Source organism: Tiliqua scincoides, chromosome 2 (genome assembly GCF_035046505.1).
Source record: "Tiliqua scincoides isolate rTilSci1 chromosome 2, rTilSci1.hap2, whole genome shotgun sequence".
Lineage (NCBI taxonomy): Eukaryota > Metazoa > Chordata > Lepidosauria > Squamata > Scincidae > Tiliqua > Tiliqua scincoides.
The window spans coordinates 48979654-49000761 of record NC_089822.1 but is presented as its reverse complement, the minus strand read 5'-3'; the positions used below and the strand labels follow the sequence as shown (position 1 = coordinate 49000761).

The window sequence follows — 21108 nt, the reverse complement described above, 5'->3', positions numbered from 1 at the left end:
ACAACTATGTACAACAAGTTCTCACTTACAGTTGTTTCAACCAACACTGTTTAATTTTAAAGTTGGTCAGTGGTTCTCAACCTTCTGACCTCCGTGGCTCCACACCATAGGGCTACCAGAAGTCACTTCTGGTTGCCAGGCCTGCAACCCACTTCTTTGGCCTTATCACACCCACAAGGCACTCTGGGGCACAACAGGGAGTTGCAGCACAACTGGAAAGCACTCAGCAAGCCCACCACTTGAGAGACTGTGATATGTGCCCGGCTACAGTAAAACAGATTTCATTATAGGTCGTTTCGCTTGAAGTTGCAGTTTCCAAGAACTTTTTGACAACTTTAAGTGAGGACTTGCTGTACTTACATTAGCAAAAAGCGAATCAATGTGCACTCAAAAACATGACATGCATTCTAAATATATCTAACACAATTTCACAGAAACGGTTCTGAAAATCCTTGTTTTAGCTACATTGCTATTTATTTACTACTTTTGTTTCTAGTCAATCCTTCCTCAAGGTTCATTCCATGGCTACTTCCCCCCCCCCCCATTAGCAGGGATGGGAACTCGAGTCAGGTGACTTGAGTCTGAGTTGTGAAAATCAGTGTTTTACCGCTGACTCGAGTACACTTGCATCAGTTGTGCCGATGACTTCGGAATTGACTCGAGTCTGAGGCCACTGACCCGGCACTCAGTCCCCACGCATGCAGTCTGTCTGTGTCCCGGTGTGTGGTGTGAACGACCTCGTGGGGTCATCATTCAGATTGGATGAGCAGCAGGGAAGTTCCAGTCAGGAGGCAGGGAAGCCTTAATGTTTTGCTTTTGCATGAGTGGGATCTTTTCTTTCTTTCAATTTTGCATGAGTGTGTGGGGGTCTTTTCCATCTCTTAAGAACATAAGAACAGCCCCACTGGATCAGGCCATAGGCCCATCTAGTCCAGCTTCCTGTATCTCACAGCGGCCCACCAAATGCCCCAGGGAGCACACCAGATAACAAGAGACCTCATCCTGGTGCCCTCCCTTGCATCTGGTATTCTGACATAACCCATTTCTAAAATCAGGAGATTGCGCATACATATCATGGCTTGTACCCCATAATGGATTTTTCCTCCAGAAACTTGTCCAATCCCCTTTTAAAGGCATCCAGGCTAGATGCCATCACCACATCCTGTGGCAAGGAGTTCCACAGACCAACCACATGCTGAGTAAAGAAATATTTTCTTTTGTCTGTTCTAACTCTCCCAACACTCAATTTTAGTGGATGTCCCCTGGTTCTGGTGTTATGTGAGAGTATAAAGAGCATCTCCCTATCCACTCTGTCCATCCCCTGCATAATTTTGTATGTCTCAATCATGTCCCCCTCAGGCGTCTCTTTTCTAGGCTGAAGAGGCCCAAATGACATAGCCTTTCCTCGTAAGGAAGGTGCCCCAGCCCCGTAATCATCTTAGTTGCTCTTTTGCACCTTTTCCATTTCCACTATGTCCTATTTGAGATGTGGTGACCAGAACTGGAAGCAATACTCCAGGTGTGGCCTTACCATAGATTTGTACAATGCTTCAATTATCATGGTATGAGGGGTCGGATATTTTACTTTGGCTGAGGTAGGGCACAAGGAGGAGTCCAAAGGGGTTCTTGCCTTGGGAGTGGCTGGAAAAGCTCATGGCTCCAATAGTGTAGCTAGAGGGGGTGCAAAGCACAAAGTTTTGCAGGGAGCCTCACCTCAGCTTACAAAGCACTATGTGTCACACGGAGCCTCACCACAGGTGTGCAAGCAGCCCACTTCAGGACAGTGTGGGGGCAGCAGGTGAGGCAGTGCCTCACAGGTGTCCATGAAAAACACCACAGCTGCCCTGCCTGCTTACACCCAAGGAGGAGGGTCTCATTACACCTGAGCAAGTCTTCCTCCTTGAACAAGCAGTGCAAATGGGGCTACTTCCGAGTCAGCCACACCTGACTTGCCCTGTGAAGTAGGCCACAGACTGACTGAGAGCAGTCACTGCAGGGCTAGCTGGAGTCCTGCCCTCCAGCCTCCATGCACACCCCACACTGGAGCTGCCCTTGTTCACCCCTCCCTCCCGCTGCTGCTGCTGCTGCTAGATTCATGACTAGAGATGCAACTGATGCAGCCAAGCAAGCAGTGCACCCAGCCCCATGACATCATCCCTCTGGCCCTTGCGCTGTCAGTCACAGTCCTAGTCGGTCACGCGAGGTCCATCTGTAGCCCCACCCCCTCAAACTCTTCTTCACCTTTGCACCATTCCGTTGAGCCCCTTTTATCCCACCTTTTGTCACTCCATCTTCCTTCTGGCCAATCAACGTGCTTTATTCCGCCTCGCTGCGCTCATCAGCCAATAAGCAGAGGCCGCCTGTTTTTTTTTTTCTGCCCATGACAGCCAAAGAGAGACGAAGGGGAAGAAGGTTTCTTCTTCTCTTGAGCTTCTGTGGGGGCGTGATCTAGTTCGTCACTGCATGGCTCGATGTTGATGTTGCGCGAGGGTGGAAAGGAAGGGAGAACGCGCTGCTATTGGCTGGCAAGGGGATGCCGGCTGGGTTCTGATTGGTGGATGGCATGAAGCGCTCGAACCTGGTGAGGAACAGAAACTAAGGTGGGGGGAAGTCGGGTGTCGCGTGCGCGGGGAGGCCAGTTGCCCGTTGGCAGAGGGGAGCCCGTTGTGGAGAGTCACTTCCTCGCGCAGCCACAGCTCAGGTGAGCGGAGGCGGTCTGGAGTGGTAGGGGAGGCAGGTGGAGGCGCGCCTGAGGCTGCGGGCGCGGAGCCATCTCGCCTCCAGGGGCGCCTGCACGTGAGCCCTGCGTGTCCCTGAACGCCCCCGACCTGCCTGGCACTGCAGCCCGTTCTGGCGCCAGCTGCGCCTGAGAAGCCTGGCGGTGAAGAGCAGGGGAAGGTAGAGCCTCTCTCTTCAGCCCCGTGTTGTGGGTCTGCCTTTGGGCTGAAGGAGACGGGACCGGAGCCCTTCTCAGGGTGGAATCCCTGCGCTTTCCTGGGGGTGAGCCCCACTGGAGACAGTGGGGGTTACTTCTGAGTAGCTCCCTGAGAGTCCAACCTGTCTACTCAGAAGTAAGTCCTACTATAGTCAATGGAACTTACTCCCAGGAAAGTGTGGATAGGACAGCAGCCTTAGAACTCAATCCTATGCCTGTCTACTCAGAAGTAAGTCCCACTATAGTCAGTGGAGCTTACTCCCAGGAAAGTGTGGATAGGATGGCAGCCTTGGAGCTCAATCCTATCCTACGTCTGTCTACTCAGAAGTAAGCCCCACTATAGTCATTCAAGCTTACTTCCAAGTAAGTGTGGATAGGATGGCAGCCTTAGTGAGTTTGAGGATGGAGCCAGCAGGCAGTTATATTGGCACTGATTTAGTTCATCTGCTGTAAATACATGTATGTATGTTTGTATGTATGTACCCATATGGATTTTGTGTGAGGGTCTTTAGAAAAGAATAAACACGTGCTGAGAGAAGTAATTGAGAGTGGATAAGGGTGGGTAGGGGTTGCTTAACCATTTCCTTCTCAGGTATTTTCCTGTTCCAGATCACTACACCATGAATTTTACCCCCAAATGTATGTTTGGCCCTATTTGTTTGCTGCCTCCCACTCAGTGCCATAGGCCATGGTGAATGCTGGATCAAAATGTGGTTACATAATGTTGTTGTTGGCGGCAACCTTCAGTCTCGAAAGACTATGGTATCGCACTCTGAATGGTGGTTCTGGAACACCGTCTCTAGTGTGGCTGAAAAGGCCAGTTCGGGAGGGAGGAGTTGTGGTTACATAATATTGCCTGCTGAAAACATCAGCAGAATAGCATAAAAACAGTACTGGAATGCTGTAAGTATCGTGCCAGTTTCCTGAAGAAATGTTGATCAGGTAGTGCAATCCTTGCCACACTTAAGAGAAAGAGTAAGTCTGTGGGGACTTGGGGAAATGTACTTCTCACTAAGTGAGCTGGAATTGCCTTGGATGAGCAGTAGAAGATTCCTGCTGAATGAGCCCTCAGGAGATGCTTTGAAATTTCCATGATCAAATAAGCAAGTACAAACCAGTTTCTTTTTGAAGTTTGGCATTCTGTTTTTATACTGTTTTGCCCTTCAGTGAAGGTTTCATTTCCTTCCTCAGAAAAGACTGTGAAAACATCTTTATAAGTGGTTAATTTAAGCAATCTACCTCAAGGGATAGCATTTTGGCATACTGTGAACTTGGTATGGTTCACACACCCCTAGAAAAATCTATTCTGTGATGGCGTGCTGATGTGCTGATCCCCCTCCCCCACCACTGGGCAAAAACATGTGTTTGTTACATGTGATGCACACATGTTTATACAGCACAGAAGTGATATATCTGTAGGAATCATCATGTATGAATAAATCCTAAAATGTTATGATAGGAGGCATGGCTGGCCTACCAATGAGGCAAGTTGAGTTGGTTGCCTGAGGCAGTAGATTGGGCAGGTGACATGGCACCCCACATTCCTCCCCTCCATTGAGATAGCCTCACCACACTTTGCTGCTCATCTGACTGCCCCATGCAAGCTGAATGTTGTGCTCCACTGCACAGCTGTCACCTCTTTCTGTGTTGCTGTTTTCCTCCCTTTTGCGATGGCTTTCTCACGGTGCTTCCCTCCTCCTTCTGATTGGCCTAAAAGGAGAGGAAGAGGCAGAACAGCACAGTGGTGCAAAGGAGAGAGGAGCTAGCAGCATGTCCACCTGCCTGTTGCTAGTACAAGCAATGGCAATAGCATGGCCACTTGCGTGACCTGGAAGGGACAGTGGTAGCAGGAGAAGCGGAGTGCTGTTGGGCTTGCCCACTTCTGGAGTGCTCCTCTTACCTGGGATCAGCGGATAAGGTGACATTAACAGAAGGTGCTTTCCAGGCCTCGATTTCAGGAGATGCAGCAGAGTCAGGTTGGTGGAGTTTGTTCTTAAAGGGGTTTATCTTGACATTTTCTGTGTTGAGTATATATGTATGCACTTGCAATTCATTTGCTCAGTTTCCCCTGGCTCCTCATATTTCCACATTAGGTTTTTGTAGTTTTCTTTTAATATTTCCTTCCTCCTGCTCCACCTCTCTAGCAGCCTCCCTGATCCTTGCTGCCAGGCTGTTTGGCTGGCTTTTGGAGAATGACCCCCAGGGACTGGCTCTGTCTTTCCCCTTCCTTCCTAAATAGTAAACAATCAGAACCTGGCTCTCCCCAATGTTCTAGAGATGATAGCAGGCTCCTGCTAATACTTCCTTCTGGGGAAAGAACTCTCAAGCCCAAATGCCATTTGTATACTCTTGAATCAGTTGCATGTCAGAAGAAAGCCCAGCTGAGTTCAGTGGGACTGACTCTCAAGTAAGCATGTATAAGATTTCATCCCAAGAAACTGGAATCCAGTAGGACTGTGTTTGTACAGGTTGATTCACAAACAGAACATGATCATCCTGTTCACATTTCCCAGAAGAGCTTATGAGACAATCAGGTAAGAGGGCATGTACATAACCTGACCAGAAATGAAAAACAGTGCAATTCTATGCATGCCTCCTCTGAAGTAAGCCCTATTGAGCTCAGTGTGCATAGTAATGCAGCCTTAAAATGTTTTCCAAATCACTAAAACTGAAACCAGTCCTCTTGTCCTTCCCCAACCTCTGAATTCACAAGAAGCAGCAGTGGTAGCAGTGCTGCAGGAAGGATGAAGACAGGCCTTGGGGAAGGCAAGGCTCCCTGCATACAGCTCCCTGTAGCTGTGCTGCCATTCCTTGTAAAATTGTTAACCAGATGATGCTGGGAGTTTTCTGTCAGTGCTGACAGGGGGTGGCTGGCAGAATTTGGGGGTGGGTTCAGGCAGCAGGTTGCCTTGAATCACCTCTAGATGTATGTTTGTGTGCTCAGCAAAGTTTCTTTTGGAACTTTAAAACATTTTTCTAAAATAAATTTTGTCATTGATTCAGAAACCAAATGTCCTTTTCTTGGAGGATATGATTAGTTCAGGTACTATGTGCCTTGAATTTTTTTGCATTTCATTATGAGGGCTATGATCTGGTGTTATGAAGCTGCTTTTAGCAACCTAGTTTTGTATATATTTTTCAGATACAGCATTATGTAATTTGTAGGGAGGAGGTCTCATTTCATTGTTCGCTTCAGGAAGCAAAACATCTTGGGCTAGCCTTGCTAGCTGGGACACTTCAGTTTACATTTTATGTGGATGTCATGTTATGAGACCAATGTAGCTTGATTTTGGTTTTGGTTGTTGTTGGAAGGCCCAACCCATTAGTAAACTGTTATTAGTTGAGAGCATTGACACAATCTTTGTGCTTTTCTCCTTGTCCTCTTCTTTGTTTTTTCTCTTGAGCCTTTCACCTCTTTCCCTGGCTTTGGCTGATTTGGTCTGATGTTATAGGATTGCACATCTCCTCCAGCTGCCATTTGCTTGATTGCTGTCATGTCACAGAGAGGGTGTATCAGTCTAGAGCATGACCAGTCCATCCATGAAGTGGATGATGCATTAGGTGGCGGGGGTGGTGGTGGCAAGTAGACTCAGGGTGCCCTTCGAGTCTGCCGCTGCCTCCCTTTAGCCTGCTGTGGGTGAAGCTGCACCAATGTGCTTGCCCTGCTTCTTCTGCGCTGAGTCATTTTCAACAAAATGTGGAGTTCCCAACATGTCCCACACTTCCTGCTGTGTTGGAAAGGATTGCATACATACATGGTGGTGGCGAGTTGGGGGCAGCATTGTGTGGCAGATCGCATTAGGCCAGTGGTTAGGCCAGTGGTTCAGTAAATGTGTGCAGGGCTGGGGGGGGGAAGGCAGCAATGCGACCCGCTAGATCGCGCTGCTTTGGAGGGGTGCAGGGGCTTGCTGCCACTTACCATAGCCTGCAGCAGCCTCCTGGGGTACAGGGAGCCCCTGTACCAGCCTCCACAGGGCTCCCCACACTGTGGAGATCCTCAAAATCGCAATTGCAACCACTTCCGGTTTTGTGAACGCAAAACCGGAAGTGGTTGCAATAGCGATTTTGATTGTCTCCACATGTTGGGGAGCCCTGTGGAGCAGTGGTTCTGAAACTGTGGGTTGGGTCCCACTTGGTGGGTTGCGATCTAATTTCTGGTGGGTTGCGAGAAGCTGATGGCAGCCATCTTGGAAGATGGCAAAAGACCTAGGCGGCGCCATTTTGGAAGTGAGCAAAGCCTGGGTGTCGCCATTTTAAACTTCCTGGCATTGTGATGTAACTAAGAGCGGCTTGCACATGTGCAAAGAAAGCAGCGTGCCACTTTTCCTCAGAAAGTGTGCTGCTGCCTTCCAGCTGGACCTCCCTCTGCACTTGGAGGCTTTCCTCAGGGGAGCCAATTGCAGAGTGCAGGCTTGGATTGCAGGCAAAGAAGGACCGGGAGAGATGTGGACGAGCCAGCCAGGCTTCTCCCCACCAACCTTTTCAGCTTGGTTGCCTTGATGGGATGGGCTGCCTTGGGGTTGCAAGACAGAGCAGCTCCCCCCCCTGCAGCTGGACTGGACTGGAGAGTGTAGGCGGAGTAGAGGTAGATCCACACGATCTCCCCTCTTGTGAGCCTGCCTTGAAAGCAGCATCACTGCCGCCACCACCCCACTGTCATTCTTGTCTTCTGCATCACGACCTCTCTCCCTCTCTGAAATTGCCTGGAAGCCGTGATCCTTTCCTGCCCTGGCTAGCATGTCCTCTCTTTGTATCTTTGCTGGGGTGAGGGGGGATCCCTGGTTGCCTGACTTCCAAGAGAGCAGCTGGGGGGGGGACGAGGGAGGGCAAGCCTGGCATGTGGGGGGGAGCACCCAGGGAGAGTGCTGCTCCCCCAGCCGCTTCTCTGATGTGCACCCTTCCCCTCTTCTTACTTCTCTCTTAGGCTGCAATTCTGTCTACTCTTACCTGGGAGTAAGCCCCATTGCCAATAATGGGTGTCAATTCTGAGCAGATGTGCTTGGGCTTGGGGGAGATGAGGAGAAGCGTCCCTTCTTATCTTCCTTCTGAGAAGGATACTACTTTTTTATTTCCTTTATTTACAAAAACTCAAGCTACTTCTTGTATTGAGGTGCATGAGAAGGGTGCACTTGTTTCTGGCTAATGCTGTGCACAGTATCAATAGCCACATCAATGTTTGTTAGTTTCAAGCGCAATAAAAGAAGTAGCTTGAGATTTTGTAAATAAAGACAGAAATAAAAACAGTAGTAAATACACAAATATTTTGTTCTAATCTAGATGTTTTATTTTTTGCTTGATAGCAATGGTAGCGAGGGCAGGGAGAATTGGAAGAAGCTTCTCAGCTGGAATACTGTCTTTTGTCATTTACAATTTGAGTTTCTAGGCAGGAACTTCCTGCTTGATGTCATCACTTCCGGCGCTGACATCACAGTGATGTCACTTCCTGTTTGATGACGTCATTTCTGGCTATGACATCATTTCCAGGTTGCTGACATCACTTCCGGTGGGCCCCAGACAGATTGTCATTCTCAGAAGTGGGTCCTGGGCTAAAAAGGGTGAGAACCACTGCTGTGAAGGGTAGTGTGTGGGCTCCCTGCACCCCGGGAGGCTGCTGCAGGCTATGGTAAGTGGCAATGAGACCCTGCACCCTTCCAAAGTGGCATGATCTAGCGGGTTGCGTTGCTGCCTTCCCCCTCTTCCATCCCTTAAGGGGGAAGAAGCCAGGGCTCTCTGGCTGGGACATCAGGATGCCCTAGTTTGAGAACCACTGCATTAGGCCATCCCTGGCCTGGAACTATGCAGTAAAGATGGACACTGGAAATCTTTGCATCTGAATTCCAAAGTCCACATTAAGCCTATATAAACTTGTACTTGTTGAGGAGATTCATCAAAGCCTTTGAGATCCCAGTTAGTGTGGAAAATGGGTTGAAAGTCAGAGCCTTTTTTCTCAATAAGGCTTGGTAACACTTGTTCCATATGTGTATAACTTTTTAACTGAACTGTTTAAATGTTGCACAGTGTAATGAGAGACCTCTGCTTTGTAATCAGAATGTTGATACTTGTCTCAGGTGATTGTTTAAAAAAGTCTTGTAGTTGTGCAGCTCCAAGAGAGGCTGGGGCTACTGATTAGCTTATTGTTGTATTAAATTGACACTGAGAAAGGAACTGAGAAAAAGCAATACATTCCTGTCTTATGACTGACTTCCTGATTTTCTGTAGGAAGTGGAAAAGAATGGCAGTCCTGCCTGATGTCACTTCAGTGGCGACGAAGCTAAACAATACACTCATCCGGTATTATAATATAGAAGATTCTGAATGGAGAATTGCTAAGAAGACAGTAAGTTATTAAGTTGCACTTCTTGCTAATTCTTTGTTAACAGATCAGGGTGGTGATTAATATTGCACTTTGGAGTATTAAGTGAGGATATGGGGCACGATGGTTTTAGAAGGGTAGGATGCTGAATGGGGAGACCTTTAGTTTCCCTGCAAGCTGTGAACCACTAAAGCAGAAAGGACAATGTGTTATCTAAGAAGCTTTGGGGAAAACTGTTCTTGCTGCCATTCAGAGAAATACTAACTTCTTACTTTACTGTGGATGAAAATTTTGGGCTTAGTGCAGTGGTTCTCAAACATTTTTATCACCCGGACCCACTTTTAAAAATGACACTCTTTCGGGACTCATCTAACTTTACGATACTTTAAAAAAAAAAAGTTTATCAATTACTCAAGCCTCTGTTTTTATCCTTTTTACTTTGGTGGGGGCATTGCCTTCTGGAGCGTTTGTTGAGCTCCACATTCATGGGATCAGGACCATTCTGGTGGCTGTCATTCCCCTTTGTCTGGCCTTCAATAGAAACTGAGGCACATTTGTCTATTTGCCAGTAAATTCACACATGTGGCTCAGTTTTGCTTTCTGTAGGGCTCAATACATTTTCTTTGTTGGTTTGGAGGACTTCCTTCTTGAGTACTTTTGGGGGTCTGTATTCATTGGATTGGGACGATTTTGGTGGCTTTGTGTTCATCTCAGCCTAGCCTTCAAAGTGGACTGAGGCATGGTCACCTGTTCACAAGTAAAAATGTATGTGTAACTTAGTTTCACTTTCCATAGGATTCAATACATTGTCTACTATCAGCTTGCCAGTATCAGAACCACCAACAATCAGGGTCTTTTTTCTAATTATTATTACTTGTGAATAAATAAAACATTATTTCTTGCTAGATCTCTTTTTCATAAAGTCAAAAACTAGGTGGATCCTGAGAGAGTGTTGTTTAACAGAGTAGGTCCCAGTGCTAAAAAGTTTGGGAATAACTGATTTAGAGCCTTAAAGTTTGTTACTGGCCCCTTGAATTGCACTCAGAAGCAGATAGCAACCAAAGCAGCTAGAACAGTGCTGTGTAGTAATTGGCACATTTAGTAATGCACACATCTTTCATTTTCTTTTTCAGAAAGACACTATAGTTTGGCGTAAACCTTCAGAAGAATTTAGTGGATATCTGTAAGTTCACCTGTAGAGGAGATGAAACTCTTTTGACAAATATGATTTCTGTTAGAGAGGTGTGTGTTGTGACCTGCTTTCCAATATGTTACGCCCTTCAAGTGTTGTTGCTTATTTGATGATTCTCCTTTTCAATGGAGATTACAGCCTGTAAACAGAATAGCTCAGGATCTGCATCGTGCATTTCTCCCCAAGTCTCTGGATACCATTGACTATAATCATTGTGTGTCAATGGTCATCATTCAGGCTAACACCTTGTACCTCCTTCTACATTGGCATCTGTGAATATATACAAGCCAATTGTAGTCCTCCACACAGAGGATAGGATGTGGTTGAGCAGGGCTCTGCTAGTCCCCCCCCCATCCCAGTTCCTCCCCCTACCTCCAAGCCCCTCATCACTGCCTAGAGCTCTTACCATGCTCCAGGTGGCATCTGTCCAGGACTGGGCTCAGCAATGGTTTGCGCTGGTTGACACCGGCATTCATCCTCTCTGGGTGTCACGCTTGTAACACCCAGCACCAGTGCTGAAGCACAGCACTGGCTCTGATCCACCTTAGGATTGAGCCCTGAGAGGGCGTACTGAAACCTGAACCAAAGTTTGGAACCAAAGTTTGGAACCAAAGTTTTGACCTGTCTCCTATCCAAACTGTGCGGTTCTGAGCCGCAGAACAAAATGACAGTGGCAGCAGTGCCACAATCAATCTCTGGGTCCAAACTCACCTGTGGAAGACCTCAGATACTTAGATGCTCACCACAGGATGTGGTACAGCATCATCATATTCAGCACTTCAAACCTGGAGTCACTGTTTTGCCATTCTTCAGCTGTCATTCATTTTGATGGGAGATGCCAGAAAATGTGGTAGATTGTATCCTTGACAGTCAGATCTAAGGATGGTTCCAGCTTTGTGAATATTGTTCAAAAAATGAATGTTATTGATCAGGTTTCAGATGTCTTTCAACCTTCTGGCACAGTTATTACGGCAAAAGGACATTTTCTTGGTGCACAGATGGCAATATTGTGTCAGTGAGACAATACCATATGAACTTATTAAAGTCTACTGAGTGAGGCCACTGGTCCTTCTAGTTCAGTACTGTCAACATAGATTGGTGCAGTAACTCTCTAGGTCAGTGGTTCTCAAACTTTTTAGCAGGACCCACTTTTTAGAATGACAGTTGGTCGGGACTCACAGGAAGTGATGTCATGGCTGGAAGTGACATCATCAAGCAGGATAATTTTAACAATCCTAGACTGCAATCCTATCCAAGTCTATCCAGGAGCAAGCCCCACTGACTATCATTGTTGAAAGCATATATATTGTAATCTGTTAAAAGTACTGATCTGTAACATTTCCCCAAATGCAGTCACATACCATGGTAGCATCAAGTCTAATAGATTAAAAATAAAATATTGAAATGAATGGGGGCCCACCTGAATTTGGCTCGTGACACACCTAGTGGGTCCTGACCCACAGTTTGAGAAACACTGCTCTAGGTTGTTTTGTTAAGATTTCTAGGTGCTGAAGGAAAAGAAAAATCTACCATTAGATCTGCTATAATGTTTCCAAATGTTCTTGTATTAAATCTGGTTCTGTAGCTACAAAACACAAGGAATAGTGGAAGATGCTGCCAACAGAATAGTAGATCACATACGCCCTGGACCTTATCGTCTACACTGGGACAGTCTAATGACTACAATGGACATTATTGATGAGTTTGAAGAGGTAATACTTTGTCCATACTCATTAATGGAATTCCTACTGGCTGCTATACCACTTAATACTGTTCAGTCAGTTAATGGAAGTAGCCTGAAAGTTTGTGACGCAGCAGTTTTGCTGAAGTGAAGCAGGTGTAACTCTGGTCAGTATCTGGTTGGGAGACTGCTTTGAGTCTGGGGAAGAAGGGGAAGAAGTAAATACTGTATTTGTTTTGTATCACTTGCAAACCACCTTTCTGACAAAGCAGATAAGATGGTTGACAATGATTTAAACAGTGAAACAAGAACAGAAACACAGTGATGTTGCTGGGCCAGCTAGCACGCAGGATGGGGTGACACACTAATGCTGTCACATCATTCACCTGCATCATCGTGTCACCCTCCCCCCCCCGCCTCTGGAATTGCTCTGATTTGGAGCCAAATGGAGGTTTGGGTGGGATGGCCCTTCAGTGTTCTACTTGCTGCTCCAAATACTCAAGTGATCAGTGTTGTACACCCCCAGTCTGCAAATCTCGGGGGGGGGGGGGCGCACCCCTGCTGCACTTTGCCACTGCAGAAACAAAAAAAATGTTATGTTAGATTTTTAAAAATAGTGTTCTTGTCTCTGACTACTTGTGGTCTCTTCAGGAGTTGATGTCCTTAGCTCCTTGGACTGAGCTTCTTGTTTCTTCTTTCAGGGTGCATAGGTCTTAAGTAGCCCTTTGGGAAGTGAAGAAAGAGTTGCCCCAGTTATTAAATCAGAATATGTTGTATCCAACATATTGCTTAAGAGAGGGTTTGGACAGAACCCAGTAGATTGTGTGCATGTATAGGCACATTATGTAATGTCTGATCTGTGCGACACCCCGTTGTACTAAAAAGCAGTTCAACAGGTTGTTGCACCGTGAGAGTTCTAAGATTAATATCAAGGGTTAATAATTAATAATAATTATAATTATATTAATATTAAGATCTATCCTAAGGTACAAGGGAATCAAAAGAGACTGTGGTTCTGACATTCTTCTTTGACACTCCCATTTCTGAGGGTAGGAATCCAGCCACAACTGAGCAGTTTTAAGATTAATTGATTTTAGTGGGAAAGAGCCCAGTGCTGTCTTGCTGTCTCACTGAAGGCAGTGGAACTTAGCCCAGCAATTGCAGTCACGTACTTCATTCTCTCTCATTAAAAGCAATGAAGGTATGAAATGATTACCTTTTGGCTGGACCATGCCTTTAATTTTTTGTGTGTACTCCTTTGAGCTTTGTTTTTCAAATATGTTGAATGAAGTCTTTTTTTTCTTTTTTAAATTCCTAAAAATCTTGGAATCCATTGACTTTGAAGTCCTAGTCTGATTGTCCCCTATAAACAAGAAAAGATGATCAAAGTCTCTTTGCTTAGACAAGGAGTGACCCTCAGCAGGCTTGTCCCAGTTTCAGTCCAGCATCTTAATGAATTCTGGAACCTGAACAAAGGACCAAAAGAGGCCTGCAGACTCTGTATCCGTTCTGGCTTTTACATTTGCCTTTCATTGTGACTTTGACTTATGGCCAGATTCTTGCTATACTCGAGAATCTAAAGTTGTTTTTCCTAAAGCCTTCCCCCCCTCATTAAACATAAGGCAGATGTACCATTTTAGCCAGCTGTGCTCATCATAAGTTCCTGAATCTTTTTTCAGATAGGTAATTTGTACATAGTTCTTGGTGGGGTGTATGTGGAAGTCCATTTCTGTAGCAAGACCTTTTGGAGTGGCGAAACCCAAGCAGACCCATTGTGGGAGGTGGAAGAAGGCAAATTGTCAATCAGCTTGAAGCAACATGATTTAAAAGTGCCTTTAGATGTTTTCCATCCATGCAGGAGCTACCTCTGGATAAGCAGCATCAAGAATGCTTCAGGGGAACCTGTTACATTCATTAACATTGCTAAAGTTAAAGGCAGGAGCAAATGTAGTTCTTATTGAGCAGCTGGGTAGAATACTGCTTGTGCTATTACCCTTATATGTCAAGGGATTAGAGAGCAAAACAGCTAAACGTTCAAAGAAGGGATTTGGATGAGGCCAGAGAAGACTATTCCACACACACTCAACCATTCCACACATCCATGTTGTTTCTACAGCTTTGCATATTCTGGTGAAATGGATTCTTTAGGCTCTTCAACCTTGGCTTCTAACACTAGGCATCTTTTCCTGACCCTGCAAGCACTTTTTTGTGGTTTTGAAAGGACTGATCTGAGTATAGCAGGTTCAAAGAATGTATCATTTATTTAAATATACTATCTCCACTATTATCCTGTTATAATGATAAATGTTCATTTTATACAAATGAGCACCTCCTGACCCCACACTTTTATGTTTCTCCTGCAGAATTGCTGTGTCATGCGTTATACCACTGCTGGCCAACTGTGGAACATCATTGCACCAAGAGAGTTTGTTGACTTCTCCTACACAACAGACTATGAAGAAGGGCTTCTGTCCTGTGGTAATTTCTTGTTAAGCATATTGACCCTGCAACCTGGTCCTGCTAGGCATGCCTGATCCCATTGAAATCAGCCCTGCATAGTTGTGGGCTGGGAATGCAATAAATGAGTAGGTTGTAGTGTGCTTTTTCAAACCTGAAAACATAAATGCTTGCATTGTTCAGAGTGTTATCTTGGCTGACGCAATGCATATTGAAAGTGCTTAATTCAAGGACATTTGAGTGCATATAATTCCTAGTTTTGTTTCTGGGTAATGTGTGGTGAGTAAGCTAACTTGGTGCATGAGATGAGGACTGCCAGACTGAATGTGGGACAGCGCTCTTGTTTCGAGCTTCATAACATGGAGGTTTTTGGGCAGGGGCTGTTATTGACCCTTCTGTGTAGCTATGAAAGAGGAGGGAAGTTCAGACTTGTATCATGCTTGAGAGATGAGATCAGAGTGGGGTTGAGTTCGAACATAGTAAATATTGAATGATGACTAAAAAAAATCTCTTCAACACCACCAAACCCTGCCTCTCTTGGGGCAAAAGATGGTTTGGAGGAACCTCAAACAGGCAAGGCTTGTCCTTGTTTCATGCCCGTGAGTCCCCACTGTTGGGGATAGGTAATACTGTTACCCAATGCCACCTTGGATATCTCTCAGCTATAGCAGTATGGGAGCAGAATCTCAGTGGGACAAGAATGATACTTGTGTGAGATTGTGGCATGAGTTAATCAGTAAGCTATCAGTGAAAGGCCTTTTACTCTTTGACCTGAAACAGTTTGAAACTTGGGACATAGAGTGGGTGACAGAGCAGGAAAAAAGTCTCATAGCACAATCCCAATCTCCTTTTCCTCCGCCGCAGCAGGCACTGTGCTGACCTAAAGTGTCACAAACATGCCACAAAGCACATTTGCAACTACTGTAGAGCAAGCAGTGCTGGCGGCAAGTCCTCTGTCATCCCACTGGCACTGTATCCAAAAGAGAGGCTGCTGGCGGAGTTGAGTACTCCGCTGAGCAGCACAGGGTTGGGGGGAGAGTGGTGGGAGGGTGAAATGGAGGCAGGGAGGAACTGGGTGGTGGTGAGGCAGGCCTGGAAGGGGGAGGGATCAGCAGAGGAGGCCTAACCTAAGCAGAGGTATCCTAATCACCTTTCTGAGCCTGAGCTTTATAAGGAGCTGCTTGGATTTTTGCCAGCGATTTAGCTGGCGGAGATCAAAGTAGCCCCTTTGGGTAGACTGGAGCATTACAGGTGGGAAGGGGAAAAAATACCCCCTTCCCCCAAGTAGACCTCTGGTATTCTTCTAACCAATGCTGGATTCTGTGCAGGCTATGTGGCCCCACTGCGCCAGTGCTGGTTAGGATTGGGCTACTCATGACATTTCCAGCAATCCAAGGAATTCTTTGCATTAGGATTGCCAGCTGATCAGAAAAAGCAGCCTCATCTGCTTGTGCATGTCTACAGTTCATGTTGCATAGGAGCAAGGCAAAGTGTCAAAGTTGGTAACCCTTTAGATGTGCACAAGTGTATGGCTTATTAGTGCATGCAGTTGTGATCTTCCCTTTTCAGGGTTCAAGTACAACTTTTGCTATCTTGGAAATGAACCCACTGAAATTCAAAGTCTCCTTGTTAGAAGAAAGTATCAACATGTGCACAAAAGTTTCTTTTGTGTACATTTTATAATAGTAAATAATAATTATTATTTCCTGTATACCAGAGTTTCAACCCAATACCGTTTATTTTAAAAACAGGTATTAGCCTGGACTATGGTGAAGTAGGACCGAATTTTGTCAGAGGATTTAACCATCCCTGTGGCTGGTTCTGTATCCCACTGAAGGACAATCCGAGGCACAGCCTTTTGACTGGCTTCATCCAGACAGATCTCCGCGGGATGCTCCCCCAGTCTGCAGTGGATGCTGCCATGGCTTCAACACTGACCAACTTTTATTCCGATCTCAGAAAAGCCCTAACAGTATAATTGTGGCTGCCCTGTGCCTCTTTGCCATCCTCTTCCAGTCTTTGCAATAGATTTAAAAAAGAACCTTGGATAGGTTGGAAGCTTCCTGCATGAAGAGCTGTAGTATTTTCTTTGTAGGTAGCCCTACTTACACAGACCAATTGGAAACATGGTCACTCTGAAGTGAAGCCCCTTGAATTCAGTGAGGCTCACATCTTGTCTATGACTGTAGCCCTGGCAAATTGTGAATTTTCTGAATAAGGCCTTAGAAGATAGGCATTTCCCCAATTTAAGACACAATTTGTGTTCCTTGCTTTGTTCTCTAAAACACACAACATAATGCTTGGCCCACTCAAACTGACATAGTAGAAAACTTTCTCTTTCATCTCATCAGTACTATATTGGCTTAAGTTCAACTGCTTATATTGGCACAGATAGGAATGCACATTCCTAGATGCTGTCTTTCCATATTTCTAACCACTGTCTTGGCCTGCATTACATGTTGTCACATGCACCTAAATCTGAATTGGGGCGTAAGTCCCCTGGCTCTCTAAGAAACAGTCAACACAAAGAGAGTCTAATGCTACAAAAAGTGACCTCAAATATCTCGGAAGTTAAAGATGATCTTGCCACTTCCAGATTGCTGTGCTGTCAGTATCTTGTAGAATTTAGTTTAAAAATCAGGGCTTAACAAATTATTTTAAGTTTATCAAACTTATGTCAGGTCTTGAGATTTGTACACATAGTTTGTGTAAGTTGGGCTCCTGAAATGTTTCAGTGTCTTCATTTAGCAATCTCTGGTGAGCGTTAGAACTGCATGTAAGTATGAAATGCATACAATTGAAGTGAGTGGCACATTACAGGAGGAAATGCTGATGTTTGCAAATGGATTTTCAGAAATCTACTCATACTGTGCTGGAAGTGCACCCTAAGATGCAAGGCTGTGATACTGATCTCTCTTTTCAATGGGGACCTATAAAGCTGCCTTATGTTAAATCAGGCAGTTGGCTTATCTAGCTCAGAGTTGCTGACTGAAGTCTTTCTCTGCCCTACATGGGACCATCTGCCTGCAAAACAGGTGCTCTAACTCTTTCATTGGACTAAATTAGACTGGAGTGGGAGGATGTGTCCTTTCCGAGTTGCACAGAAATCTTCTTCAGGTGATATGCAAAAAAAAGCAACATGTTCAGGCAATGTGTGTGCATGCATGCATTCGAGAGAGAAAGAGAATTTGTGTATTTGCAGTGCTTGGTAGCACAGTAAGTACAAAATTAACAGTTAAGATAAATGTTAGAGGGAGAGCTTTTGACTACTCAGGAAATATATTGTAAATAGCATAACCATCAGTAAAAATAATGCATCTTGCTGTTCTAGTGCTTTCAAAGGATATTTGGAAAGCTGTTTGGGATATGAGTGGTTTTTCTATAAGGCATCCCATGGAAAATGAATTCTGTGGGTCTCTGCACCTGTAACCCTCTGGAGGCGATGGGAGCTGTGCTTCCGTTGCCTCCAGGAGGGGGATGTTCTGAGGCCTTTGGGAGGCCTTAGAAGGCTACTTCTGGTTTCTCCCCCAAAAGCCAGAAGTGACTTTCTAAGGTCTCCTGAAGGTCTCAGAACAACCTTTGGAGGCAATAGGAGCACAGCTCCATCATCTCTGGAGGGTCCATGTTGGGCTAACCCTGCAGGTTCAGGATCCACAGATAAGCAAATATGTGGGTTCCAAATCTGTGGGTAACGAGGACCCACTGTATTTGGGAAATACATACAAACTGGCTTGTGTCTGTGCAGTGTAGCGTCCAAGTTGAAATACATAAGAGCTGGCTAGATAGTAACTAACCCCCCCCCATCAGAAGAACTCTCTGGGTGGTATCCTAAGTTTAGTTAAGGCAAATCCTGAGCAGTGTGTGTTGGCACAGCACATGCTGCACTCGTGTTTGCTGTTGCAGAAGAGCCATATTGCACTTTGTGATGACATAGCGGGTGCCCACATGCACTGGCACAAGGAGCAGCATGCACCATGGAAGTTAGATTCCATGCTGAGCCGTGTGGAGGTGGAATGGGGAGGGTAGGGAGGCAGTGTAATGGGGTGTGGGAGGGCAGCAACAGGGCAGGATATGGTGGACTGGACCTGGGATGGGGGCAAGATTGGTGGCAGTGATGCATGTCATATCCTATTCCCCTTCCTGGCCCAATCTGCCAGCGCAGGGCAATATGGACAGCTACATAGCTTGCCCAGTGCTGAGTTGCTGGATTGCAGCTTCTGGGGCTTAACCTGCAGAGTCCTCCAGCATGCAAAGTTCCCATGTAGGATGCAGCATAGCCTGCAGCAGCGCCACTGCATTGCTGTGCAGGGATTTGCAAAGATTGGGTTATTAGTAATGGCTCTTAGCACAGCTAAGTTCCATTGAAAATAAGGGACAACGACAACTAGTTTATTTTGCCCAGACTAATATAACCTAAGCATCTCCTCCTTCTAATCTTCTAAGCATCTCTGTGAAAACATTGTATTGTCTTAGGATATACTGGCTACCAAGTTGTAGAACGTTTTAGTTTAATGTTGCTGTGCTAGCATTAAGAGACCCTTATTGTAGGATGCATACAGGCTATTGTTTCTGAAGTGCAGAATGATACTGTGGCACTTGTCCCAATACAGTATTGATAGTTTTATAACTTGAATTGCAATGCAGGGAGTGGGGTGGGAGAAGTCTGACTGCAGGGGGAAAAAGTTCTTTAATTCTCATTATCTGGTGTAGTCAGTTTCACTCTTACTGGAAAGGGGGGAATGGTGATGGATGAATGTCAATCTTATGCCTTCATTGAGAAAGAGAGAGGTATCTTTGCACTGTTTGCTTTCCTAATTAAAGGGCTATACATGTAGACGTATAACTGTGTAGATAATTGTGCATCCATTTCAATACTTTGTGTTGCTTAATAATCCTAACCTGTGTGTTATTATTTATGTTTTTATGGTTGTATTTTAATTTTTTATTGTACACCACTTTGAAATGGGAATTGCAATAGTTATTGCAAATAGACAGCTGTGTCATGTTTTCAGTTAGCAAAAATCAGTTGTGTATTCTGTTTTAAACATTTAAACCCAAGACCGCTAATCTGGATCCTTTTTTTATCTCGCAGCCTAGGATGTTACTGCTCGGAATTTTTTTAAACTATTTAATAAGCCTAATTTAGGCCATATACAGGTTGGCCCTTTTTATCAGCAGGTTTGGTACCTGTGGATTTGATCATTCCAAACCCACTAGTTGGCCTGACCCAGACTCTCTGAACACTGCATTCTTGCTGCATCTGGGCTGTGTTCTGAGGATCGGAGAGGCTGCGCGTGGCTTCCCTGACCCTCAGAATGCCCATTTCAGACAAAAAACCTGCAACTTACGGTTCCTGGTGGAAAGCCCTGCACGGATTTGATTATCAACAGATTTTTGATATCCATCAAAAATTCTAGGAATGGAACCCCTGTGGATAACAAGGGCTCACTATACTTATTTTTGCCTTGACATCAATTAAAATTCACATTACAGAAATCAGTGGAAAGGAGTCCACATAGTGAAACAGCCCAGAACAGTCCTATTGATTTCAACAGGTTTAAGTACTTCTTCTGTTGATCCCAAGATTTCTCTTGAAATCCAATGGGCATAATACAGCTCAACTTTGGCTGCCCAGAAATTCATTCAGTATTGTTTGTAACTGCCTAATCCATGCATGTTCATTCAGAAATAAGGTCTGTTGTGTTCATTAGGGCACAGGAAAGTGTGCAAGGATTGCAGCCTGAAAATAGTTCAGTAATAACCTTTAAGAAATATTGGCTATCTTGAAGCTGCTTGTGGAAAAGGAAGGATATAAACAAGTAAGTTAATATTCAAAGACATTGTTTCTTCTTGGCTTCTCTTCCATTACTTGCTGAGAAAGAATCCATTGAGAGTTTTGGTAAAAAATAATATTCTGGCAGCTTCAAAATTACTTTTTTAAAAAAAAATTAATATATTTCAATGATTTGAGCAGATTTTTTTTTAAATCACTTGCAGGCACAAGTGAGCAAAATGCCAGGGAAAGAAAAGTAATTGCTTCTGGTCACCAGATGATGCCAGGGTTGGACAAATGTGCGATGATTGTGATATATTTTTGTTTTGTATTATGACTGATATTAGGCTGTGTGTGTGTATGTGTGTGTGTGTGTGTGTGTGTGTGTGTGTGTGTGTGTGTATATATATATATATATATATATATATATATATATATATATATAATATAAAATCTTCAATATGGTTTTGATATGTATTAAAGTATGATGTTCAGAATATCTTTGTGTTCTTTATAAAAAAATAGAATAACTTTTCTAGTTGTATGGGCATATGAAACTGTTTCTTGTTGAGTCAGATAATTACTCTACTTGGTCTCTTTTTGTCTACTTTGATTGGCAAGGACTCTTCCAGGTCTCATAGTGCAATCCCATTGAAGTCTTGCTGGTGCAACGGCTGCTGCACAGGCTATAATGTTGCATATGTGCTGTAAAGCACATTTGTGATTACTCTAGCATAGGCAGCGCTGGCAGGAAGGC

General features: G+C 44.9%; 1 protein-coding gene across 1 annotated transcript; it reads left to right on the top strand.

Annotated features, from left to right (window-relative positions):
• The first annotated feature begins 2618 nt into the window (after nt 1–2618).
• Nucleotides 2619–20744, top strand: STARD4 (StAR related lipid transfer domain containing 4). The gene is made up of 6 exons (XM_066615860.1): nt 2619–2701; nt 9155–9272; nt 10382–10431; nt 12026–12152; nt 14485–14599; nt 16330–20744. Exons 2-6 carry the CDS (start codon nt 9168–9170, stop codon nt 16554–16556), a joined length of 624 nt encoding a protein of 207 aa, XP_066471957.1. The 5' UTR covers nt 2619–2701; nt 9155–9167; the 3' UTR covers nt 16557–20744.
• The last annotated feature ends 364 nt before the right edge of the window (nt 20745–21108 follow it).

Coding starts and splice junctions, on each gene's coding strand:
- STARD4 (XM_066615860.1), top strand. CDS start 9,168: ATGGCAGTCCTGCCTGATGTCACTTCAGTGGCGACGAAGCTAAACAAT. Junction 10,432..12,025: donor GAAGAATTTAGTGGATATCT/GTAAGTTCACCT, acceptor CTGGTTCTGTAG/CTACAAAACACAAGGAATAG. Junction 12,153..14,484: donor TTATTGATGAGTTTGAAGAG/GTAATACTTTGT, acceptor TTTCTCCTGCAG/AATTGCTGTGTCATGCGTTA.